This window comes from Gracilinanus agilis, chromosome 3, assembly GCF_016433145.1.
Source record: "Gracilinanus agilis isolate LMUSP501 chromosome 3, AgileGrace, whole genome shotgun sequence".
NCBI classification, from domain to species: domain Eukaryota; kingdom Metazoa; phylum Chordata; class Mammalia; order Didelphimorphia; family Didelphidae; genus Gracilinanus; species Gracilinanus agilis.
Window position 1 is genome coordinate 66653220 of NC_058132.1, and position 26653 is coordinate 66679872.

The 26653-nt window shown below is 40.0% G+C and overlaps 2 protein-coding genes across 4 annotated transcripts in view; one reads left to right on the top strand and one right to left on the bottom strand.

The window, feature by feature from the left end:
- Positions 1-12763, bottom strand: part of DNAJC8 (DnaJ heat shock protein family (Hsp40) member C8) — a 28332-nt gene extending 15569 nt beyond the window's left edge. For both annotated transcript variants that reach the window (XM_044667940.1, XM_044667939.1), the window contains exons 1-2: positions 12671-12763; positions 8551-8652 (exon numbers count right to left, since the gene is read on the bottom strand). In XM_044667940.1, the coding sequence (XP_044523875.1) occupies positions 8551-8652; positions 12671-12751 (183 nt within the window). In that variant the 5' untranslated portion in view covers positions 12752-12763. The remainder of the gene's footprint in view (positions 1-8550; positions 8653-12670) is intronic.
- Positions 12764-17545: 4782 nt separating this feature from the next.
- ATP5IF1 (ATP synthase inhibitory factor subunit 1) lies at positions 17546-21224 on the top strand. 2 transcript variants are annotated; one of them, XM_044671389.1, is made up of 3 exons: positions 17546-17721; positions 17840-17918; positions 20936-21224. In XM_044671389.1, exons 1-3 carry the CDS (start codon positions 17631-17633, stop codon positions 21075-21077), a joined length of 312 nt encoding a protein of 103 aa, XP_044527324.1. In that variant the 5' UTR covers positions 17546-17630; the 3' UTR covers positions 21078-21224. The 2 variants fall into 2 exon arrangements, with proteins under 2 accessions (XP_044527324.1, XP_044527323.1); XM_044671388.1 differs by having other exon boundaries at positions 17567-17726; positions 17824-17918.
- Positions 21225-26653: the final 5429 nt, after the last annotated feature.

The window sequence follows — 26653 nt, forward strand, 5'->3', positions numbered from 1 at the left end:
CCTATAGCAGTTCTGACCAAGTGTCTAACCAGCACACTGGTTTAGTCATCATAAACAAAAGGTCTAGAGACCATCCAAATTCAAACGTCATGAATTTTTGGTTCCTTAGACTTTAGTTTTCCTCAGACCAATATTCCATGATGATCAGAGAATGTCTGTTGAGGTGGACAATTCCCAGTATCATCAACAGAATAGTTTTCTAAAGGGTCAAGTCTGAAATCAGAAAGATTTCCTATTATGCAACCCAGGGAGAACAGGGTACAAGAATCAAAAAGAAGGGTGGTACCAGGGCAGAAGTGAGTCAGACTATGTGGAGGATCACAGGACCACAGGTCTAGAGCTAGATAGCACTTGAGAAATTGTCGGTCCAAGCCCCTCACTTTACAGAAAAGAAAACTGAGGCCAAGGGGGAAAAAAAAAGAACTGGTCCAAGGTCAAACAGGTCATGAGTTAAGCCTGAGATTTACATCCAGGTGATCTGACTCCAAATCCAGTGATCTCTCCACTGCACCAGGATAGTCTAGGCCTATGAGGGAGGATTGGTTATTTATGGGAGCAAAGAAAGTCACATCAGTCTGAGAAGGAAAAGAAATAACAGTTATAGAACAAGGAAAGGAATAAGAATGAAGTCTCTAAAAAGCTTTACCAGGTACCAACAGAGATTTTAGGGAATGAATGGCAACCACTGACAAAACACTGGTACAGGCCTATACTCCATTTTCTAACAAATCTCCCTTCAAATGGAGGGGTTGCTATAAACCAGGAAACATTGAAAGAGTGAGGGAATGTACTGTCACCAGTCAATAGCAACTAGATGGTTAGGATGGGCGTGTGTCCTAAAGACAGTTTGAGATGAAAGATAAAAAGAAAGCCCAACATGTTTGAAGAAGGTAGTATCTGCCAATGGATGTGCCTGATCAAAATAACAGTATTTTCTGAGTCAAGAACTGAGTGAAGGAATTAAAGTTTCAGAGGTCCTATGCCTCCAAAAGGATACACAATAATATTAGTAAGCTGGGGGAAGGAGTACAACCAAAACAAAATAAGAAGGCAGAAAATGCAGTGGCTGTAATAATGCCAATGAAAAATGACTAAAATGAATATAGACAAACCAAAGACCTGAAAATTCAACAGTGGTCCAATATTATAATGCAGTTTCCTCCTATCAGCAAAGGCATGAGCCCGCTGAGGCAGAAACTTGTACTGTTATCTCTCTAGTGTCGTTACTTAACTGCTTACAAGGGAAGAGTTCAATTTGGGATTTAGAAGTACATGTGTTAGAATATTTTGAGAAATGACTGGTGTAAAAACATCAATAAAACACTTTAGACTTTTTAAAAGAAATAATGATGATAGCAATTGTCTCCAGAGACCATGGGGTATAATGGAAAAAGGAACTTGGAGTCATGTCTTAGCTCTAAATATGAACTGTGTGACTAAGAGCACATTCCTGAGCTTTGGTTTTCTGATATGTAAAATATTATCTACCTACCACAGCTGTTGCAGGGAAAGTATTTTGTAAACCACAAAGTTACTATATAATACTTACCAGGGCAAACTAGAGTCTATATAATTATGAATTTTTTTTTAAAAGACTGCCAAGAAAAAAGACTCAATGATATGAAAATTTAAGTCCAAGTCTCCAAGACCAGACTGAATAACAATTTATTTTGTTCTGTTCATTTTTTTAATTAGCAAAAATCTACCTTCTCTCCCTCCCAACCCAGCCACCCACTAAGAAAAAAAAATTCATATTATAAACATGTATGGTCAAACAAATTTCCACAATGACTACCATTGTGGAACAGAATCCCTCACCTCTTTATCAGGAGGTGGGTAGCACATATCAACATGGGTCCTCTAGAACCATGGTTGGTCATTATACTGCTCAGAAGTCATAAGTCTTTCAAAGCTATTTGTCTTTACAATATTGCTGTCACTGTATATAAGCTATTGCTTAATTCATACTGCAACAATTCTTTAAAATCTTCCCAGGTTTCTCTGAAACCATCCCCTTCATCATTTCTTATGAGTACAACAGTATTCCATCACATTTATGAACAAGAATTTTTTTAGCCATTCCCAAACTGATGGGCATCCCCTCTGTTTCCAACTTTATCACCCCCAAATAAGTTATAGTTTAGTACAACCTTAGAGTTTGTTTTATGACTTTTCCCTCCCTAATCTACCCTTTCTTATTCCCATCTCCCTCCTGTGTCCCTGCTTAATGAAACCTATGACTGCACCCAAATATCTGTGTGTTCTTCCCTCTTTTAACCAGTAAAGATGAAAGAGGTTCAAATGTCAGCCATTCTCCTATCCCTTCCTTCTTATTTATATAAATTCCTTTTTGTGCACTGCAATTCCTTTTCCTTTCCTCATCCCCTTTATGTATTCTTCTTGGCCTCCTTTTTTTATTCTTTTAAGATCAAGATATAAAAGAACCATTTTTAAGCCTTCTAATTAGACTCCTTCTATGAGCTCTAATGATAATAAGGTTCAGAGAGGATACATGAATCATCTACCCATATTAGAATGTAAACAGTTCATCCTTGTTCTAGTCCCTTATGATTGTTCATTCATGTTTAACTTATGTGTCTCTTATTTTCCATGTTTACACTGCAAATTTCATATATATATGGTATTTTAATCAGAAATATGTAGAAGTCTTCTTTCATTAAAAATCTATTTTTTAATCAATTATATTCAGTTTTTTTGGAAAAGTTATTTTTTAAAGCCCTTACCTTCTCTCTTAAAATCAAATCTGAGTCTCAGTTTCAAGGCAGAAGAGCAATAAGGGCTAGACAGTTGGGATTAAGTAATTTGCCCAGGATCACATGGCTAAGAAATGTCTGAAGGCAGATTTGAATCTAGGATCTCCTATCTCTAGGCCTGATGTTCTATTCATTGAGCTATCAAGCTGCCCTTCCCAAAACTGCTTCATAACTTTGAACTCAATATTAAGGCTGGCATTTCTGGAAGGAATGACTGGACTGGTCAAATCATTATGGGGGGGAGAGGGGGGTATTAAGTATTGTGTTATTCCAGAATCTCAGGGGCAGCTCAGGCTGGGCCCATGAAAGCTTTTAGTGCTCCCAAAGTGGTCTATATAATATGACAGAAGGTAAATCTGATCACTTCCCCCCAGATCTGAGCTTTGTAATTTCCTAACCTAGGTTTAAGTCTAAGCAACATGCTGTGGGCTTACCTCATTTGAAGTTCCATTAGACTGCTGCTGGATTCAGCCAATATTAGACATCTGGAAAGCACTGTTGGTTCAGAGTGATGCAACTGTAGGATTCCCTTTGGTCTAGGATTCCTGCCCTGGTTATTCCTCTGTAGGCTTCAGACAGGGCTGGGGACTGGAACTTAAGACCCCATTCTACTCCTGGGGTCTGAGCCACACAGCTGCTGATTGCTTCTGAACTTGCTCCTTGCTTATGATACAGCCTAGGGCCTGCAACCATTCCTCACCCTGGAATGCCACCCTGGCAGGAAGGTCCTCTCATCAATCCACCCTGGATCTGTGACCTGGAACTGGGAAGTGAACAGTAAAGCCACCAGTTGGCACCTGTTCCTGCACCCCACACCAGGGAAGAACCCTTCATGCTGGATCTGGAGTATCATCTTGCCCTGATGCCTCTCCCTATGATGGATGCTCTCTGTGGAGTGCTCCTGGTTGAGCTGTGTGCCTAATCTCTAAAGATCTGTCAGTCTGTTTCCCTATGTTCACCTGAGTTGGAAAAATGATTCAAGTGATTATCCCCCTAGATTTCTCAATAAGGATTCAGGCTGGTACATTTTGTAAATGTGCCTGGAAAAGCCGGGGGTGGGATGAGGGAGCTCAAGGTCCTTTTTTCCTGATACTACACCATATTGCAGCAGGTAAGCGGCACAGTAGATAGAATGCTGGCCCTGGAAGTCAGGAAGATCAATCTTCCTGAGTTCAAATCTAGCCTCAGACATTTACTGTGAGATCCTAGACAAGTTAGGTCATCCTGTCTGCCTCAATACCTCATCTGAAAAATGAGCTGGAGAAGGAAATAGCAAACCATTCCAGTATCTTTGTCAAGAAAAGCCCAACTGGGGCCTCAAAGAGTTGATCACAACTAAAATGAAAGAACAACACCACCAACACTATCTTGGCTCAGTCTCTCCAAATTGCAAACTTTAAAAGTCTGGATGATTATCTATTGGTGGTAAAATAAAAAGGGTCCTAGTGAGGTCAAAGTTAGAATACATCACTTCTGGGGTCCCTTCCAATTTTAATTATGTAACTTTAAGATTCTAAGACTCAGGAGCTCATGACTAAAGGGGAATAGGATGAAATCCAAGATATATGAACTTATGATAATTCAATTTTTATTTGAATCAAGCCAATGAACATTTATAGAGCACCTATGATCCCAACCAGAAAAAAGTCAATCATTAAGATTACATTGATGAGGGGGCAGCTGGGTGGCTCAGTAGATTGAGAGTCAGACCCAGAGATGGGAGGTCCTGGGTTCAAATCTAACCTCAGACACTTTCTAGCTGTGTGATCCTGGGCAAGTCACTTAACCCCCATTGCCTAACCCTTACCACTCTTTTGCCTTAGAACAAATACCCAGTATTGATTCTAAGACTGAAGGTAAGGGTTAAAAAAAAAATTACATTGGTTCGAGGGAGTTATGCAGCTCAACAGATAAAGAACCAAGCCAAGAAAAGGGAGATCTTGAGTTCAAATTTGGTCTCAGACACTTCCTTCCTATGACCCCGGGCAAGTCACTTAACCCCACTGCCTAGCCCTTACCACTCTTCTGCCTTGGAACCAATACACAGTATTGATTTTAAGATGGAAGGTAAGGGTTTAAAAAAAAAAAAAGATTACACTGGTGATGGCAAACTGGCAAGAAGGGAAAAATCAATGATGGAGAGCTTGTGGAAAGACAAGTGTATTTTTAGTGGAGCTACAAAGTGGTAAATCCATTCTGGAAAGCAATTTGCAATTATGTATATAAAATGACTAAAATGTTCACATTCTCTGACCTGGGGATTACACTACTAGGAATATATCCCAAGAAGATATGTGATTTTAAAAAAGAGCCCCCTATATACCAAAATATTTATAAGAGAACTTTTTGTGATAGCAAAGAACTGGAAACACTTAACTGGAGAATGGCTAAACAAATTGTAGTACATTAATATAATGGAATATTTATTACTCTGTTGTAAGAAAGGGAAAGCATGAAAAGTACAGAGAAACATGGAAAGACTTATATGAACTCATAAAAGTGAAATAAGCAGAGCCAGGAGACCAATATACTACAATATAAATGGAAAGAACAACCACAAAGCAATCAAAACTGAATGTTATAAAATTATAAAGAACAAGTTTGACTCCCCAAAAAAAGATTCGGAGAAGATACTTCCCACCTCCATTACACCTTTGCAAAGATTGGGGTACGTGGAAAATGTCAAAATTTTTTCAACCTACTGAATGGTTTTGGTTGAACTTTTCTCTCTTCCTCTTGCTATAAGGGATGACTGAGAGGAATACAGAGAAATCTAGGTGGAATATAGCAATAGAAATCTATTTTTACAAAGAATATTTTAAAAGTTACAAGAATACATCACTGATTATAATAATGTAAACTAAAAGAAACCAACTTCAAATAACCATGATGACCAATCTAAACCCAAAAAAAGATATGATAAAATATACCTTACTCCTGGGAGAAAAATGGAGGGTAAGAGGTAGAAGAAACCTATGAATGTGGAATATTGTATACATGGTCAATTTTGCTTAACTGCTTCTCACTATCCTAAGGGAGAGTATATCTGGAAATGATAGTATAAAGACAAAAGGTATCAACTAAAAAAAATTTTAAGGGACATATCAGAAAAGGTATCAGGAAACATTCAGTAAGGGAAGAAGCCCAGTGTAAGGAATAGTGTGCTAGACTGGGGGGACTCAGTATCAAGAGATGTAAACAGAAATTGTTCATAACTCTCTGGTTAAATCCCTTCCCTACTCACAGCCTCAGTTCCTTCATATGTCAAACCACAGGTCATTTGTTTCAACCTCTCCCTCAACTTCCCACCCTAGGACTCTAGTTCCCTTCCAGACCTAACTTTCCATTGACTCTATGAAGTACAGAATAATAAAAAGAGAATACAACTTTAAAGGATGTCTTTAAAATTTTGTGTTCTCTCAGGTCAAGGATATCTTAAATCAAATGTCTGAGTACTTATAACCTGTGGTGTATAAAAATTAAATGAACTCTGTGCTTTTTATATAAAGAGAAAACTACTGCCCAACTCATCTAGGTCATATGGTATAAGATTTCCCAATAACAAGGAGTAATGGACCCAGATAGATCCAAAGCAGTGGCAATTTTTTAATGTAGATCTATAGGTAAGTATAAGCCTTACAAAGACTCTGGTCTAGTCTCTCTCTGCCTGTATTTTAAGGGTTTTTGGTCCATGTTACAGACTGTGGTTGATACAATCTATAGCTAGGGTTCACTAGAAAAGCAACTGGCCTCAACCTCATTAGAACCTAACGATCTGCTAGAAATAAAGAAACTATTTTCTCTCTTCCACCAAACGCCTAAGAAAAAGTAACCTACACTTGTCTGTTTTACTATCCATCACTTGTTATAAGCACAACCTAGGAGTTGGAAGGAACTTTAGCTCCATGTAGAATAACCATACCTAAAATGAATTCCATCTATAATATGTCCAAGATATTGTTATCTAATCTTTGCTTGGAGAGCTTTAACAAAGGGGAACCTATTACCTCAAGAGGAAGTCCAAAACGCTTTTGGACAATTCTAATTTGTTAAAGAGTTTTACCTTACATGTACCCTAGACCTTCCTCTTTGCATGCTTTCATCCATTATTTTTTTATACTGCCTTCTAGGGTTAAGGAGAACAAGTCTTATACTCCTCCCATCATCTGAAAGCCCTTCAAATATCTGAAGATGGCTATCTAATTGGCCTCTCCCCGAAACCCAGTCTTCTCTTCTCTAAGCTAAATGGTTCCAGTTCCTTCAACCAAACTTACTATTACGGCATGATCTCAAAACACTTATTGCTGTGTTAGTTGCTCTCCTTTGAATGCTGTCCAGCTTAATACCATGTCTAAATGTGACACCTAGAATGGAAAACAATGCTCCAGCTCTTGTATACACAAGGCAGATTACAGTGAAGCCATTCTTCGTTCCTCTCACTCAAAGACACTCTGCTACTAATGCCTGAATGTTTGATCAGTCTATGACTTCGCTGATGTAGGTGATCCCTCCCAAAATGCCAATAGTCCAGTTATGCCTATGACCCTCAGTCTAGATTCTTCTCTTACAATCTATTATACCACAATTTCTCTAGCGATATCTTAGCTATAGCATTAACTTTATTATAACTAACCTGACTCTAATACTTAGTAGCTCTGTGGGGAATTCTTTCCACTATGAAGTCACAACTACTATGTTGTGAATAAACATTAATTTGCTGTCTCGATAATATTATTGTTAAGGATTAAAATATGTTTCACCTACTGAATTTAGCTAAAGATGTTTCTTTCCCTTATTCTAGGTGAAACAAATAGAAAAAAAGAGATTCTACTTTAACATCAAAAAATCAGATAAAGACTGACTTGACCAGGATCATCTTGCTTTAGGCAACCTAAAATCTATCTTCACCTCTTGCAATCCAGTTTCCTGCTTCACTACTGGAAAAAAATAATTTTCCCCCAAGTTATTAATGACCACCACATCAAATAGTCTCTTTCTTGCCTCTATCCTCCTTCACAACCTTAGCCTATGGACTTGATAAATCTCTGCTCCACCCCCTTTACCCCTTCTTGGCACCTTTATCATCATCTAGCTTCAGTGATACTATTCTCTCATGATTCTCCATCTATTTCTCTTTACCCATTCCTGAATCTTCACCCTCTTCCTAGGGTTCTCCTCCAAGTCTTTTCTTTCTACCATGTCCCCCCAAATATAAATCTCAACTATTGTTCTTTTCGTTAAATTTATAGATAGCATAAAAACTGCATAATATCCCTTAGGAATTCTATCTCCCTAAGGAGATTATTTCAATTATCCTCTCCATGTAGGTAACTGCAGGACAAAACAGCAAACACTGTTAATAAAATCATTTATTAACCCCACTCCTCCCCAATAAAAATATAACATGAGAACTACAGAAGTCATTCTCATAAAACACTCTTTTAAAAAATCTAATCAGTCTATAAACTGTTATTAAATTTTTTAAAATAAACAAGATAAGGAAGACACCAGGGAAGCAACCCAATCACACTGTAAGCGCTGGCTGATGAAAAATAGTAGCAAATACCAAGAGAAAGGTGTCTAAGATTTCAGAGTACAACCTTCAAACAAATCATCTAAGACAAGTACCCACTCTCACAGCAAGTCCAAGTGGGTTTTCAAAACTTCACTTACAAAATAAACCATCCATGTATCCCTCTTCTGTGAAAGTGCTTGTTGTGAGGCGGTGGCAATAAAATAGGCTAAGACAATTCCAACAATTAAAAGACAAACTCACCTCAAATGGGTTCAAATTAAAATAAGATGATCCAGGCCGGGTCAGTCTTTCAATCTGATTTTTTGACGTCAAAACAGAATCTCTTTTTTCTATTTGTTTCACCTGGAAAAAAGAAAAAGAAACTTCATTAGCCAAATTCAATTGGTGAAATATTTAAATCCCTTACAATAATAATATCTAGACAGCAAATAAATATTATTTTAAAACCTTTATTCACAATGAGTTAATTTAAATATGATTATTTATATTTTATAGATGAAGGTCTTGAAATTTCTTCCCCATAGCCACAGCATTGAAGCATTTAAAATGCACAGAAGAGAAGCAACTTTAGAAGGAAATAGACAAGCTGGACAATAATGAAATGAATACGTTAAATTTATCATAAACTCTTATTTAAGAAACAAGATGAACATAAATTGTTGGTTTCACATGCAATTCTTTTTATAAATGGAAATATCAGTTTTGGGGAGTTTATAAGTTCAGAAATTTAAAGAAATAGAAAAAATAGAGAGAGCCAGAAACATGAAGAGAGCTAGAGGTAGTAAGAGAAAGACAGAGGTAGTCAGGACACTAGTGATTTTAAGACAGGCAAGATCTGTGTTCAAAGGCCAGCTAACACTCATTGGGTGACATTCTGTAAGTCACCATCTCAGGAGACTTCTTCATTTATAAATGGAGATAATACTTGTAATTCTTACCTCACATGATTATTGTGAGAATCAAATGACATAATGGATATGGTACTATATAAATGCCAGCTTTTATAATTACTATTACCCCTAACTTGAAGGTTAAGTATTGGAAAGAAACTTAAGTTCTCTCATGAAACACGTCCTCAGGGACAGAACTCTATAGTCCACCTAGAAACTGTTCTAAACCCAGGTGTTTATTATCTTGAGCCTTTTCAAAACCTAGTCCAAAAGGATCTTAGGAAGGTGAAACAATGATCAACATGGAGGATCCCTCTTATCTAGTTCATACAAATCTGGGGTGCTATTTTTCCCTACGACACATAAATAATCAATTACTACTCAGGAGTAGAATAAAACTTGACACCAAGAACAAGAATACCTTTTCAGGTATAAACACCTGAAAAAATGAAAAGAAACTGTTTGGTGTCTCCAGGGTAATTTAGATCCAGAATCAATTTAAAAAATCATTTAGTTTAGCTACTCCAAATTTTGAATGTGAAGAAAGAGACTGTTTTAAGTAACCTGAATTACAGATATAAAGGTAAGAACATTTGAATTCATTTCATCTTACTCCAAGACCAGCATCACAGTATTCTGCCTCTCATTCAAGATCAGGCTAAGTTGTTTCATAGAATTCCCAGCTAGAAGGTACCTTAAAGAGTATCTAGATAGAGATTCTTAAGCTTTTTTTTTTTTTCTGATATGGATCTCTTTGGTTGCTCCTCAAAATGAAGTTCTTAAAACAACGGAGGGAAGGGGTAGCTAGATAGCACAGGATATAGAGTGCCAGGCCTGGAGTCAGGAAGCCTTCAAATCTGGCCTCAGGCACTTCTAGCTGAGTGACCCTGGGCAAGCCACTTAACTCCAACAATTTAGCCTCAACCATTCTTCTGTTTTAGAATTGATACAAGGACAGAAGATAAGGTTTTTAGAGGGGAAAAAAATAACTGAAGGAAATACTAAATTTCAGTTAGAAATCAGTGAAAATTAAGGTGCAATTATTTTTCTTTTTTTTAACCCTTAACTTCTGTATATTGGCTCATAGGTGGAAGAGTGGTAAGGGTGGGCAATGGGGGTCAAGTGACTTGCCCAAGGTCACACAGCTGGGAAGTGTCTGAGGCCGGATTTGAACCTAGGACCTCCTGTCTCTAGGCCTGACTCTCAATCCACTGAGCTACCCAGTTGCCCCGCAATTATTTTTCCCATCCAAAGATCCCTTGAAATTTATTTATTACTAAGAACCCCTGATCTAACCCCAAAGTCTTCATTTAATGGAAGAGAAATCCATGACTTGGGACAGGTTAACAAGATCACAAAGATAAGGAAGAAAAAGCACTGGGATTTGAGCCCAAATCTTCTCCATTTCAGTAAGCCGCTTCTCTTCAATTGTTCCTTTGGAATTCAATGCTACCATACCAAGGTCAATTTCCATGGAAATTTCTCCCCTGCAATTTTAATGGATTTAACCTCCACCAAAGGATTCCAATGTGGCCTCCAAGCCTCTTACTTTCCCCCTCTTTTCTTTTCTTTTCTTTTCTTTTTTTTTTTTTTTTTTAAACCCTTACCTTCTGTCTTGGAGCCAATACTATGTATTGGCTCCAAGGCAGAAGAGTGGTAAGGGTAGGCAATGGGGGTCAAGTGACTTGCCCAGGGTCACACAGCTGGGAAGTGTCTGAGGCAGATTTGAACCTAGGACCTCCTGTCTCTAGGCCTGGCTCTCAATCCACTGAGCTACCCAGCTGTCCCCTTTCCCCTCTTTTCTGCTGCAGTGATGGTTCAGCTTCTTGCTCCCCCTTACAAAAATTCCATATAGAGAAGTCAGTGATTATAATTAAGAAACCAAGCCCCTATATTATGGATGGGGAGGCAAAGGGGGTTGTGAAAAAAGGAGTTAGCAGACCACATAGGAAACAGAGTTATAAAAACATCAATTGCCTGTGGGTCCTTGAACAAATCACTTGCACTTGTTCTACCTGTTTCCTATTCTATAAAATAGGGACAATATTATAACATACCAAACTTAACAGAAATGTTGACAATATTCATTTGAAAACAGAATTGAACAAGTTAGTACAATACTGAGAATTCAGTTCTCTGAAACAAAACTTTGTTTCTAGGAGAATCCTTAACCTTTGCTACACCCCCGTCCTCAAAATTACATATATAAAATTAGTAAAATTACAAAGAAACCTAATTTTATTGAAACAGTCATCAAAATATTTAAAAAGTTGTTCCTGGAAACCAGGTTTCTTTCTTTCTTTCTTTTTTTTTTTTTTAAAGGCAATGGGAGTCAAATGACTTGCCCAGGGTCACACAGTTGGGAAGTGCCTGAGGTCAGATTTGAACCTACAACCTCTAGGCCTGTCTCTCAATCCACTGAGCTACCCAGCTGCCCCCGACACCAGGTTTCTAAGAACCACTGGGATAGGATATATAATCTTGAATTTATAGTCAGGAAGAACTGGGTTTGAATCTTGTCCCAGACATTCATGAATAGTTCAACCCCGGGCAAGTCAATTATCCTCTTGAGCTTCAGTTTCCTCATCAGTAAAATTGGAATAATCTGAGAGGATCAAATGAAACTCACCAAATCACATGTGTATATGAGGTGCCTCATCATGTGCCAAGTACTGCCCTAAATGCTAGAATATAGGCAGGCTTGAGACAGAAGCCCTCAAAAAATTAACATTCTACTACAAGGACAAGCCACGGGATTTCACTGACACATAGCTCTTTAGGAATGTCTGCTGTTATCATTACTTTTTCCTCTGTCAAAACAAGGTAAATGTGGATGTTATGGAGAGCATGTGATAAACCCAAGAGTCTCAGACTGAGGCGCTGTCCCCCGGTCCCATCCCAGGTTTCATGTGGAAGGGCTCCCCGATATCCAAGGCAAAGGTAGGGACTAATGTCAGCAAAGAGGTGCTCCCTGCAGGAAGAAAGAGGCGCAGATAAATAGGGAGGGAAAGAGATGGGACAGCAGGAGGAAGGGGAACTACAGGAGGGAAGGAGGCAGCAAGATAGAGGACATCAGCATGGGGATAATAAGAGGAAAAGAAAACAGGAGAGAGGGAGCAAAAGGAGAAAAATCCAGAGGCAGAGAGAAGAGCGGAGTAGAAACCCGAGGGGGAACGGTGAGGGAGACTCGGGGGTAGAAGAGAGCCGAGAACAGGGGAAAGTCAGGGAACTGATGATAGGAGGGAGAGGGGTGCCGGGAAAAGCTAGTAGAGGGAGGAGCAAGCCGCCGTAAGGGAGCCGGAGAGGGCGGGCCCAAGGCCGGCAAAGGAGGCGGCGACGCCAGGCCGGGCACTGCCAGCGTACCCTGAGCGGGCCTCGGGCCCCAGCCGAACGGCCAGGACCGTCGCTGCTGCCGCGGGCCCAGCTCTGGGCGCAACCATCGTTGTTGCCGGAGCCGCCGCCAGGCTTACCTCGCTGTAGAAGGTCATAAACGCCTCTTCGGTGCTGCCGCCGCCGCCGGCCGAGGCCCCACTTTCCCCCGAAGCCGCCATTTTCCCCGTCCCAGCCACCACGTGACCCCTGAGGCCGCAGACGCCGACACACGTGACAGCGGCCTAGCGTCGTCTCAGGCTCCGCCTCGCAACGCTCCAGACCGTCCCCTTAAAGGGCCAGTAAACACTATTTATCTACTCTTTCTTCAAGAGCAGGCGGGCTAGAAGATGCTCCTTGCCGAAGTCATAAACTGTCAACAAGGACCCACAACCCTTGAAAAGTTCTTATGGAACGAGGCTGGCCTAGGAGCTGAATAGCCAGTTGGTCTAAGAATAACAAAAACATTATAGTCCATCATGTACACATACCTTGCCCCACCTAAGTGGATGTGTATATACACACACATGCACATTTATTTATATACATATGTGTAACTAATGCCACTGGCAAGGTTAGACAGTACTTAACATTTATGACGACGGCACTCATCATAAACTTATTAGTCCCTTCTAAAGGGCATATAATTGATGCATGAAATAGACCATGGGACCTGGAGTCAGGAAGACCTGAATTCAAATTCTGATTTAAAATACATGTATAACCCAGATTGAATTGCTTGCCAGCTCCTGGAAGGAGTAGAGAAAGAAGGAGGAGGACAATTTGGATTCTATAACTCTGGAAAACTTATGTGGAAATGTGTTATTACATGTAATTGGTTAAAAAAAATTTTTTAATTCTGATTTAGCTACTATTTGTGTGACCCTTCAAAAGTTTCTTAACCTCTTTCTGTTTCTGTTTCCTCAAATGTAAAATGAGGAAAATAATAACTCCTATATCTCCCAATATTTTAATAATCAAGTAAGAAAATATTTCTAAAGCACTGTGCAAAATACAAATTGCTACATAAATGTCAACTGTGATTATTATCCTACATTTATTGTTATCATAAGTATCAAATGAGACAACATGGAAAGCACTTTGCAAATTTTTAAGTGTTATATAAATGTTATTGTTATTATTATTAAGAGGAAATGTTGCTATAGGGAAGTCTGGAAGTCCTGAGTATGAATCCCTCCTTCAGATACTTAGTAGCTAAATGATCATGGGTAAATAAGTCACTTAACCTGTCCTAGCCTGAAGTTAACCCATCTGTAAAAGAGGGAACACCTGAAGTACTTACCTCATAGAGTTATGGAGAGTCTCAAATGAGATAATGGATGTAACATGTTTGCAAATTTTAAATTGCTATAGACATGTCACATATTATTATCTAATAAGAGCTCACATTAAGTGCCTGCTTTATGCGATAAAGAGGAACATAAAGATTTTTGAAACCTGTCCTGTTGTATTCCCCAGGTTTTTTCACAGATCTCATTCAGAAAAAAAAAACAAAACTTACTTTCCATCTTAGTCAATACTGTGTGTTGGTTGTAAAGCAGAAGAGTGGTAAGGGCTAGGAAATGGGGTTTAAGTGACTTGCCCAGGGTCACACAGCTAGAAAGTGTCTGAGGTCAGATTTGAACCCAGAATCTCCTATCTCTAGACATGGTTCTCTATCCACTGAACCACCTATTTTACCCCTCATTTGGCATTTAAAAAATGCCCACCCCACCCCAACACAATCAATTCCAAAAGCTCTTTAGTGCCTTTCAGGATCAAATACAATATCCTTTTATTTGGCCCTTAAAGCCTTTTGTGGCCTGGTCCCTTCAAGCCATTTCCAAGCTTCTTATATCTTACTCCCCACAACCTACTCTGTGATCCAAGTGACACTGGCCTCCTCACTGTTCCTTGGATAAAATGCTGCATTCCTTTGCTCCAGGCATTTTTAATAACTTGCTGTCCCTCAAGCATGGAATGCTCTCCCTCCTCTTCTCTGCCTCTTGGCTTCTTCCAAGTCCTAGCTAAACTGTCACCTTTTGTAAGAAGCCTTTTCTAATTCTCTTTAATGCCACTGCCTTCCTCATGAGATTACCTCCAATTTATCCTGGCTTTGCATTACTTATAAATAGCCATGTGCATGTTATCCCCATTAAATTGTGAGTTCCTAGAGAAATGGGGACTTTCTTTTACTTTTATCCCCAGCACTTAATGGGGATAGAGCCTGGCATGTAGTAGGAGCTTGATAAATGCCTGTTGACCATTATACAATAAATACCATTAGGGACTTTGTCTTATCTAAACTATGTATCTCTAACTCTTCTGGCTCAGTGCTTTGCACACAGTAAAAATTTGACTTAATAATGATTATTATTGAAACTGTAAAATCTTACACATAATGAAGATTGACAAAGTGGTTGGAAAATTGGTCCAGAAGACCTGGACTGAATCTCATCTCTGGCATTGGCTTAACTCTGGAAAAGTCATTTGTCCTCTCAGTGCCCCCAGATAACTCTGACTAAAAATTGAGAACAGTTGCAAATCTGTATGATGTAGCTTCCTCACCAGAAGTTTGTTACATTGATAAAGATACAGGATTAGAACCGAAAAATAACACAGCATGATGTGCAAGAAAACATAAGAGAATAAAGAGATGAAAAAATGATACTGTCCCTGCTCTTCTAATAGTCAGGATTGCTTTGGCTAATTTCCTTTCACACTCCTTCCTTTTCCCATAAATTCTTTCAATCTAGTGTTCCCTCACTTTTCCTTAAGCCACTCCATCTCCCAAATTTGGGCATTTTGCCTGGCTGTCCCCCATCTCTAAAATGATGTACCTCCTTACCCTTACCTTCCCTGAAGTGCTGGTAAAAATATCACCTCAAAGTTGACAAAGATGAAAATGACACATTCTGGAGGAGCTGTGAGTAAAAAGTATAATTCACTGTTAGGTGGTGCTATGAAACTGATCCAGACACTCTGGAAAACAATTAGGAACTATGTCCAAAAAACTATTGCGTTGTACTAGCCTTTGACCCAACAATGCCAATACTTGGTCTGTTTTCCAAAGAGACCAAAAATAGAGGAAACGGACTCAAATGTACAAGTATATTTATAGCAACTCTGTGGTGGCAAAGAATTGAAAACAAAGAGGGTATCTATCAATCAGGGAGTAGCTGAACAAGTTGTGCTATATGAATGTGATGGATTATATTTGGGTGTTGTAAGAAATGGTGAAGGAGATGGTTTCAGAGAAGCCTTGGAAGACTAGTTATGAATTGATTCAGAATGAAGTGAGCAGAACCAGGAGAACAATTTATACAATAACAACAATATTGTAAAGACAAAGAACTTTTAAAGAGGTAGGATGGCTGATCAAGATGATTACCAACTAGAGTGCATAGGAAATTAACAAAAATAATTAAGACCAAGAATCATTCCCTTATGGGTAAATTGGTTAAAGGGTATTATCAAATAGTTTTCCAAAAAATGATTGCAAACTACTACTAATAATAATATGAAATATTCTTTTAAAATCTTTAATAATAAGGGGAATGCAAATCAACTATTCTGAAGTTTAATCTCTCAGCCAACAAACTGGCAATGACAAAGATGGAAGCAGGGCAGGTAGGTAGCAGAGTGCTAGGTCTGGAGTCAGGAAGACTTGTCTGACCTCAGATACTTACTAGCTATGTGACCCTGGGCAAGCCATTCAACTCTGCCTCATTTCTTCATCTGTAAAATGAATTGGAGAAGGAAATGGTAAATCATTCCAGTATCTTTGCCAAGAAAACTCCAAAAGCAGTCATGAAGAGCCAGATACAACTGAACAACAACCACAAAGATGGAAGCATTGTTGGAGGGTTTGGGGAAAGATAGGTACTAGCCTTCTGATCAATATTTTAATTGAAAAAAAAACATTCTAGAAAACAATTTGAAGCTGCTCAAAGTCATTAGGTGCTACCCATTGTTGGGCATATATTCCAAGGATACAGAGAGAGACAGAGGAGGAAGAAAAAAGACAGGAACTCAGTTCGATTGACTCTAAAGTTCCTCTTATATTCAATAGTGCAATCACTTGGGGGGGGGGGGAGGAATGATGACACTATCTTAGTCATACCTATTAAAGCCTGAATGAGCTGAATTGACTATTTTACCTAGCTTCTGAAATTTGTACCTCAACCCTGAAGAACTGAATTTGTGAGAAAGAACTTTACTCTAAAATACTTCTAGATAAGATTAGCTGGTATAATCAACTCTTAATTATTCTTGCAGTCTTTTGAGTCCCAAGCCTTTAAGTAACCAGTCGGATGCCCTTCCTTTCCTATATCTCAAAAGAATATATAGAACTTTGGAGTTCTGCAGTTCAGGGGAAATTCTCAGTAATTATAGCTGTCAGTCTTTCCCCTAGACGTAGTTGTCCTAGTGTAGTCTCCCTGTGTGGTGACTTAGTTCATTGGATCTCCCTTGTCCTGATTAAAGCCTTGTTCTCATATAACTTATTCTAATGGTTATGATTTATTTTTCAGATTGATGGTAGGAAGAAAGGAGGAAAGGAAGGAGGGAGGGAGGAAAACAACCTTTCTTTTGATGCTGCTACAATAGATAACTTCCTGGAAGGTGAGAGGGAAGGGAGTGATTGGAAACAGGGAGAATATAAAAACAAAAGTTATCAATAATTTTTGTTTTTAACTAAGAGTGCCCAACTTGCAACTTCTCCCAGTGCTGACAACTGCCAGGCTCCAACCAGGATCCGATTGGTTCCAGCGCTCAGCCGCCTTGCCCCTCCTCTCCCCTCCCCCTCTTATCTACATCTTCCCATGGTTGTCCGCAGGGCCCTTGATGGTGATTGGTCGAAATTTAGCTCCACCCCTCATTCGGAGTCGCTGTTGTTCACCTGAACACTGACCTTTCCTGATCGAGATTCGCTGCTCTCCTTCATATTCCCGCCTCCCCTACTAGGATTGGCTGCACTTGAGTGTCGTCAACGCCTTAGGTCCGGCGTCAGCGAAGGTCTCGGGGAAAGAGGCGGCGGGTGTGGAAGCTGGAGCTGTAAGGATGGCCTGTACTGTGGCGACTGCGGCGCGGCTTGGGCTTGGGCTCTGGGGCGCGAGGACCATGCAGGCCCGGAGCTATAACTTGGACTCCCGCCAGGTACTGCGGGTTTTCCCGAGCCGAGCGACCCGACCCGGCCTCGCCTCACCTCGCCTTTCCTTGCTAACTCCCCTCTCAACGCCTCTTGTCTCCACAGTTTAGTAGTCTTGGAGGTGAAGGCGGTGGCTCCATCCGCGACGCCGGCGGGGCCTTCGGCCGAAGGGAGAAGGCCGAGGAGGAGCGGTACTTCCGGTGAGGACCGAGCCCATCCCCCTCCAGCCACCCTGCCCCGAGGGACTCCCCTGCCCTGGGGCCAACCCATCCTGGTACCTCCGAATTCCCCCTAGCTCCCCTAGACCCTTGAGCACCAAACGCAGCAAAGCCCCCCCTTCCTGGGTGACCCCTCGTTCCCCTGTCTTTTTAGTTCGACACGTATTGGGGTGCTTTCCATGTGATGCAGGCCTGAAATAAGAGACCCTCTTCTTAAAGCCCTAGCCTCCCGGTTTGGGTTTGGATTTGGATACTATATTCAGAACTGTAAATACAAAGTAAACGCCGGGTAATAATGGGTGAGGGGCTGGAAGGGGACAGCACCTAAAGGCTCCGATGCCCAAGGCCTTCCTGGAAATTTGACTTTTGGCCTCCCAATTCCTCAGCTCCACCCATCTGGAGACTTAAGGTTTCCCGGTTTTAGTAGGCAGGGCTGTCAAGATCACGATTTGCCCTTCCTTTCCTCCATGCTCTCTCGTAAGTCTTCCTCGTGGTTGGCAGAGCTTTTATGTCTTTGTGGCATCTCTCCCCAGCAAAGGAAGACCTCAGGTTCGATTTGACAAGCATTTCAATAAAGTTGAAAGGGTATTGGAGTTAGAATTAAAACATCAGTTTTTGAATCCTGGCCCGTGCTACTTCTTACATGTATGACCTTGAGCAAATCTCTTTGCCTCCATGTTTTCTCATCTGTAAAGATGAGAGGATTGAACAGATGATTTTAGATTTCTGTCCCAACTCTAAATTCTGTTATTCTCACCTCTACCAGGGCTCTTTTGACAGGTTTCCCCATAGATCATGAAAAGATAACACTTAGAAATGCACCATAGCCTTCCTAAAACGACAGTATTGGGCAACCCAGGCCTAGGTAGCTTCTCAAGCAGGCCAACTCTCAAATGGAGAGCTGGAAAGGACTGAGCATTTTATTTTCCAGACAAAGAAACAGCCCCGCATAGATTAAAGGAATTATCAATGGTCACAAGGCCTCTCTTCCCAAAAAAAGGGGAATGATATTCCTTTCCTGAGTTAACTCTTAACTGTTCCCCATAGTACCTCCTCACTATTGTTTATGCCCATGTGTTCCTAGAATAGGTTCTGAGCCAGAATCAGGGCTAGGAGTCAGGACAAGTAGGCAGCCATCCAGGCTGGTTGAAGCTACAGTTAATATTTATTGGAGTATTTTTACAAAAGAACATTTTTAATGCCATAAGAGTCTATTCTCCATGGCATGCAGGCATTTATATTGTGATAAACTAAATTGCTCATGCTGACTTATTAAAGTTTAAAGCTTTTAGTAGGCAATGGTAGAATTTTCAAAATTCACCTGAAGCTTTATAATAGTGGATAGGGAGCTACCCACAAAGTGAGGGTCTCATGTCCTGCTTCTGATAAATACACTAGTTTGTAACCCCAGCAACTCAATGACAGAGATTCTTGGACCTCTGAGGTTCAATGGCTTGTTTTTAAAATGCTTTGATGAGGGCATTTAGATAGCTCTGGGGAGATAGAGCCAGGCCTGGAACCAGGAAGTTCCAGGTTCAAATGTGATCTCAGACACTTAAGTCTGGGGCACATGGCAAATCATTTAACCCCTACTGCCTAGCTCTTATACTCTTCTGCCTTGGAACCAAAACACTGTATTGAGTCTAAGACAGAAGGTCAGGGTTTAAAAAAATACTCTGACTATATTGATTTCTTCAGCCTATGTATTTTATATGTTTAAAAGCATTCTGAGAAGGGGTTCATAGGTACACTTCATCACATTACTAATGGGGGAGGTTGATGGGGGGGAGGGGGAAAGGTTAAGAATCTCTGCTCCATCACTACAGATTGTAGAACAGTTGTCATATGCATTGATAGAGGGAATCTTCTCATCTGGAGTTCTTAGAATAATGAAATAAGTTTCAAGACTCCATTCTACTTCCATAGGGGAAAAAACACACACACACCTAAGATCTGAAGCACACAGATGTTTCCTGTTTTGGCCTAGGAATAAAATTATCAAGTGGGGCTTATATTTCTGCTCTCTTAACACTTAATGCACATCTTAAGGCTTAGAAAGCCCTTTTCTCATAAGTCTATGAAGGTTGTAGCATATCCTTTATATGTCTAAAACTCCCACTAAAGTCCTCTGATAACTGATTAGTAGGGTTCTGCAGTGATTTTAAGGCTGGGACAAGCAAAAGCTCTAGCTACAAGCAATTTCACTTTTAAAGTGTATGATTGGATACTCTTATTCACTTTCCATTGATTGTCCCCTCACATTCCATCCTTCTCAAAGGCTCCTTAAACCAGAACTAATTTACACTTAAGGTTTAATGATTTGTCATCCTTCCCAGGACTACTAACATTTTAATAAAGGCCACTAAAAGGAAAGCAATTTTAAAGAATGACTCACATGTTAATATAATCTATTCCATGATGGTATATAGATGACCCTGAGTTCTTGATGGTATTTCAAGTGGTGCTTAATTTCTGATTGGTCACACCAAGCTGGAGAGGTGTTAAAGGTTGTATTTCATGACAAATTGCCTCAGTAACAGCCTAACTGAGCTATCTCTAGAATGTTGACCGTCAAGTAATGAACTTTGTAGGGTACAATAACTCATGAAGACTACCCATTAAGACATGGAGAGACTGACTTACACAGGTGGAGAGATTACCCATACCAGTACAATCAAGGATCTTTAAGTGACACCAAGGTAAGGAAAATGTTTGAGACAGTTCTTGAACCCTTCAAATCACTGGGTAAGGCAAAACCCACCTTTAATATACATGCTGTGTGCTCTTAACACCTCACTTGAGAACCATAATATTTTAGAGTTGAAAGAGACCTTCCTTATATGAGAGAAAGAGAGAAGAAATAGTCATCCACATGTATGGGAGAATCTAAGAGAGGGACATATTTGTTCTTGCTGTGTAAAAGCTTGAGGCCACATATAGGACAAGGTCCTCTAGAGTGGGAATTGTGGGTCAAACCCAGAGGTGGTATGTCATTGTAGAGAGAAGAACAAAGAGCAACTGGCTGCCCTGAGGAAATACCATCAAGAAGAAATTAGCCACCACGAGAAGGAGATACAGCGTCTGCAGAAAGAAATTGAGCGTCATAAGGGCAAGATTAAACACCTTAAACATGATGATTAAACTAATTGTCTTATTGTTCAGTGGTCAGCCTTGGTCTATATATGGCATCATTGACCACCATTGTGTGCCCAATGTGACATACTCCCTACCTTGATAGACTTTTTCCTGTAACCAAATGGTAATAATAAATTGTGGTGACTGATTTTCTTCCAGGTGCCTTCTTATGCTGTGGAGAAAGATACATTATTTGGGGGACATGGTCATAAGTGGATTTATATGGTTTGATTGATGGTCCTTAAATATTAAGTTTGACCAGAGAAACACATACATGTAAATATAAAGCTATGCAGAATATATGCAAAATGAATACAAGGCCATTTTGGAAGGGCACTGATCAAGAAAGACTCAATGTAGAAAGTAATGCCTGAGCTGGATTTTAAGGGAAAGCAGGAATTCCAAGAGGCACAGATGAAGAAGAGTCAGATATATCCCACTGCCAGTAGGAAAGCGGAGGTGAAATGGAATGTTGTATAAGGAAGAGCAGATAGGCCAGCATAGCTGAACCCTTGCATAGAAGACTAAAAATGTTTTTTAAAAAGGGGGTGGGGGTAGATGGGAAGAGCTTTAACTTCCAGAGAAACTTATATTTGATCCTAGCAATAGCAGCTGGAATTTAGAAGAGTGACATGATCAGATAAAGACTTATCTAAGATATGTTGAGTTTGAGATGCCAACAGTATATACAGTTTAAAATATCCTTATCTTGGATGTGTAGGTAAAGGAAACATGCCTGAGATATAGTGGAAATAAAAATGACAAGATTAGATATGGAGAGTGAGAGTGGGCAATCAAGGATGACACTTAAGGCCTAATGCCTAGGTGTCTAGGATGATGATGTTGACCTCAAATTCAGAAGTTCAGAAAAGAAAAGAAATGGGTTTGAGGATGAATTCTGTTTTGGTCATACCAGATCTGAGGAACCTATGGAACATTCACTTTTAAAATGTCCAGTAAAGTAATTCATGATGTTGAATTGTAGTTAGGAAATGGACTCAGGCCAAGTAAATAAAGACACCTGGGAATAATCTTAATAGCAATTATAATAGAACCCATGGCAGTTGATGAAGTCACCAAAAGAAGGTCCCGGATAAAGCCTGGAGATCCACCCAAAGTTAGTGGATAAGACATGGATAAGGATCTAACTAGGGGCCTGAGGGGGAATAGATAGGAGAGCTGAGAACAACATCCAGGAGTCAGCAGGTTCACATGTTCCAGTGAAGTCATGACAAATTGGGACCAAGAAAACATCCTATTTGGCACTTGAAAGATCATTTCGCTTTTCAGAATGTCTAAAGAAATAAATTAAGAAAAGCAGTCAAGTTTTTTTCAAGGAATGTGAAACGAGACTGTTTGGGGCTTGCTTCCCACCTTATACTAAATTTTTACATAGGAAAGTATTTAAATCTGATGGATTGCATTGTCCTCTACAACCTTAGTTTAGTAACTCATGGAGAATACAGGGAGTAAAGGATAATTGATAGCCAGTATACTGTATAGGACTAGAGACACATGTAAAACTTCATCTCCTGACTTGTTTCTGATACAAACAATGTCTTTTGGTGTCATTGGATGGTGAAAATTTAACCAAGTCAACGATCATATCACAAACTACTGTTGAATCTTTTTTCTGTCATCTTCCAATTCCCTATCTACTAGGATACTAGGGAACTTGAGGTGTTAGGTATAATTTTTAGCCCTCACATCAAGGAATTTATTTGTCTTTATGCTAGATAACAGGTAGTTTTTACATCAGTCAGCCAAACCAAATATGCCCCAGTTTTGCTTTTGAAAGAACATGGAGAGAGAAACAGGAGGAGGAGGGAGAACTAGGGAAACCCAGTGGCCTGAGAATCCCCACAAAAAGTATGGAGTTGCAGGAGCTTGCATCAGCATCTGGAAGGATGTGATTACTATTTGGAACCCAGAGATTAGTGGTAAGGGTGTATTTGCATAGCCCTTTTAAAATGAACAAAAGATTTTCTCAAGTGCATTCTTAATTGACCCTCCAAATGACCTTTAATATAGATTGTACAAATCTTATCTCCATGGTTAAGTTGTGGGAGAAAGATTTTACCAAGGTGACACTTCTGGTCAATGGTGAAGTTCACTCTAGGGGAGCTAGTCTCAAAGGTTAATAACATCACACTTCCTCATAGGGTGACCCTGGGCAAATCACTTAACCCAGATTGCCCATCCCTTGCTGTTTTTCCACTGTAAGGATTGATATAGGGGACAGCTGAGTAGCTCAGTGGATGGAGAGCCAGCCCTAGAGACAGGAGATCCTAGACTTCAAAGATCTGGGTTCCTAATTGGCAAGTGGCAGATCCAGAACTCCCAGTAAGATCCCTGGACTCTTCGATCCAGTGCTCTTTACACACAAAAACATGGACTGTAAGAATTAAAATTTAGTTATTATAGCTATATATTGAAAATATGTGGCCGCCAGGAATCAACCTAATTGGGTCTAATTAAATCAGACCCAAGTCAGCATCGGGTTGAGGAGTTTATTTACAATCAGGAAGGTAAAGTAGGGATAAGGAGAAGAGGGAGGTTAGAAGTCTAAATAAATGAAGCTGTAAGCCACAAGGCCCAACAGCCAGATAGGCAGAGTTTATAATTGGCCCAGCTAGGCCAAGGAAGCCAGCCTAACTTACCCACGTGACAATACAGAGTGTAAGCTGTCTGTGGTCTCAGGAGATGCTTCTTCCTCCAGTTCCAGATGGCAACTGCCCCCACAGGAAGTTCACTCACTTACTTAAAGAGATCATGTCTTTCATCACTTCCTGTGGTCCACCTCTAATTCAAATGGACAAATGGCAGTTTCTGCATTGATTTGGACTGCCCAAAGGGCAGTCCCTTATTCTTGATTTGTTACTTATTGTCACGTGTGGGTAACTCCTCTCCCCTCCCCACTAAGGGAGGTGGGAGTGACATCATTAGCACGCCTGGGTTGAGTAGATTTTTGACTATTAATGGGATCTGGCTAATTCTATTTACACAGACCTGGTTGAGGTATAAAGTATTTGGATATTATTTGTGATTGAGCAGGTCAGAGAAAGTAGCATATAATCATAGCAAAGAAGCAATGGACACAATATCAGGGAGAGAGACAGTTGGAGATAGTTGGAGACAGATTATATGCTAGGCACAGGGAATAACTGAGACAAAGGTACAGAATTCTTTTCTTCTCATTTGAAGTATGTTCAATTCTTATTATCACCTAATCAAGATTCTGGCAGCTTATTGTAGATTTCCAGGACATTCCTTCCTCAATGATTGTACCCCATGTCTAGAACTCTCACTACTTCCTTCTCTGACTTTCTTCAAATCTCAGCTAAGTCTTCAAGAAGACTTAATCTTAGTTCTTTCCTTCTGAGACTACTCCCAATTTATCTTGTGTATATTTTGTAAGTAATTATGTATAAGCTGCTTTTTTGCCATTTGACACAACTCCCTTAGAATAGGTATTTGTTTTTAGCCCTTACCTTCAGTCTTAGAATTGTTACTAAGTTCTAAGACAGAAGAACGGCAAGAGCTAGGCAATGGAGGTTAAGTGACTTGCCTAGGGTCACACAGCTAGAAAGTGTCTGAGACCAGATTTGAACTCAAGACCTCATCTCCAGGCCTGGCATTCTATCCAATGAGCCATCTGGCTGCCCCCAGGTATTTGTTTGCCTTTCTTTGCCTCCCCAGCACTTAGAATAGTGCCTGGCACAGAGTAGGCACTTGATAAATGCTAGTTGGCTGATTGACTTCAGGAAAGGTGAGTAGTCTGGTTCAGGTGGGGTAAATTCTAAGGAAGCATGGTAAGTCTACTGGCAAGATAGGTGGAATCACTTTCGTTCTGTTCTGTTGAGTTCATCTCTTTCTTTTCTACCTCTCCTCAGTCTCATTTCCTTAGCCTTTCCTCCATTTCACCAAAATCAACTCCAGTCTTATTAAAAGCTCAGAAGTTACAATTGGAAGAAAGGGAGTAAGTAATCCCTGGTGGGGGTGGGGGATGGGCGGAGACCTGCAAACCCTAGAAGCTGAAGACCACAAGCTATGAGGGGCAGGTGAGACAGAAAAAGGAAGAGAATGTAAAGCTAGAGAAGACAACTGGTCTCCAGCAAAGTGCCACAGTCAGGTACCAGTACAGTAGACCAACAAAAAAAGAACCTAGTGCATTCAGCTGCCTGCTAATTCTTCCATTAAAATTCCAGCTATTCTTTAGTCAGTTCACTTATGTCAGACTCTGTGACCACATCTGAGGTTTTCTTGGCAAAGATATTGGAGTGGTTTTACCATTTCCTTCTCCAGCTCATCTTACAGATGTGGAAACTGAGATAAACCTTAAGTAACTTACCCTGGGTCACTGCTAGAAAGTGGCTAAGGCTGGATTTAAACTCAGATCTTCCTGACTCCAGGCCAAGGTGTTCTATTCACTGTGCCACTTAGATGCCTAAAATGCCAGTATGGGCACTTCCATTGATTTTGAAACAAGTTACTATGTTCTAAGGACTTTGTTGCTCTTCAGTGTCATAACAATGAGAAACCATAAGCCTGTGGGAAGCACACAGGATTGGGAACTAAGAGACCTATTCTCTGATAAGGCCCATCCCTAACCTGCTGTATGACCTTGGAAAAGGTTTCAGTGGCCTCACTTGCAAAATGAAGGGAGTGGACTAGATAATAGCCTGTGTGTGTGTAAATACTGAAGTTGAGCTAATTTCACTGATTTGGAGAATTGGTTTTTGCCTTTAATGTTACAGCTTACTACCTATCCAGGCCCGTCTAACCTATTCCTGATCTTCCTATAAGTTAGCCACAGGAAATCCACCCAACATGTGCAATTGCTTTTTCTTGACATTGGAAAGATATGGTTAGAGTTAACTATCAGTTATAAGTTCTTTGCATGATCTCATTTGTTTTTCAGAACATCACTATGAGTTAATGCAAAGATTTCAGTTTTATAGAGAAGAGGCCCAGATTAGTTAAGTGACTTGCTTCAGTTCACATAGAACATAAGTGTCAGGACCAAGACTAAGTTTCCAAATCTAGTTTTCTTTCTGTGCCAGGATGATTTAAATGGTCTTTCAAGTTTTCAGCACTACAAAGAATTTTTTTAATTTTTGTATTATAAAGATATTTTTTATCAGTTACATATAATAACACATTTCCACATAAGTTTTCTGAAGTTATATGATCTAACTTGTCTCCCTCCCTTTCTCCTCCCAGAGCTGGCAAACAATTTGATTTGAGTTATTATACATGTATATCATGAAAAACATTTCCATATCATTCATTTTTGTAAAAGAATAATCATATAAGGCCAGAACCCCCAAACAAAATTCCAAATAAACTAAAGGGGAAAATTGCGTGCTTTCATCTATATTCCAATTCCAAAAGTTCTTTCTCCTACAGAGAATTTTAACATCACTAGGACTATTAAGAAGCATCCAGGTGGTGTGGAACAGTCAATAGTATGCCAGTATTGGAGTCAAGAAGACTTGAGTTCAAATCCAGCCATAGACTCTAGGCAAGTCACTTAACCCTGTTTGCCTCAGTTTGTAAAATGAGCTGGAGAAGGAAATGGC

What these genes read in the sequence shown, in the direction of transcription:
- ATP5IF1 (XM_044671388.1), top strand. Translation starts at nt 17,631, where the DNA reads ATGGCCTGTACTGTGGCGACTGCGGCGCGGCTTGGGCTTGGGCTCTGG. An exon ending in ATAACTTGGACTCCCGCCAG is followed by an intron (nt 17,727 to 17,823) that starts GTACTGCGGGTT and finishes TTGTCTCCACAG; the next exon opens with TTTAGTAGTCTTGGAGGTGA. An exon ending in GAGGAGGAGCGGTACTTCCG is followed by an intron (nt 17,919 to 20,935) that starts GTGAGGACCGAG and finishes ATGTCATTGTAG; the next exon opens with AGAGAAGAACAAAGAGCAAC.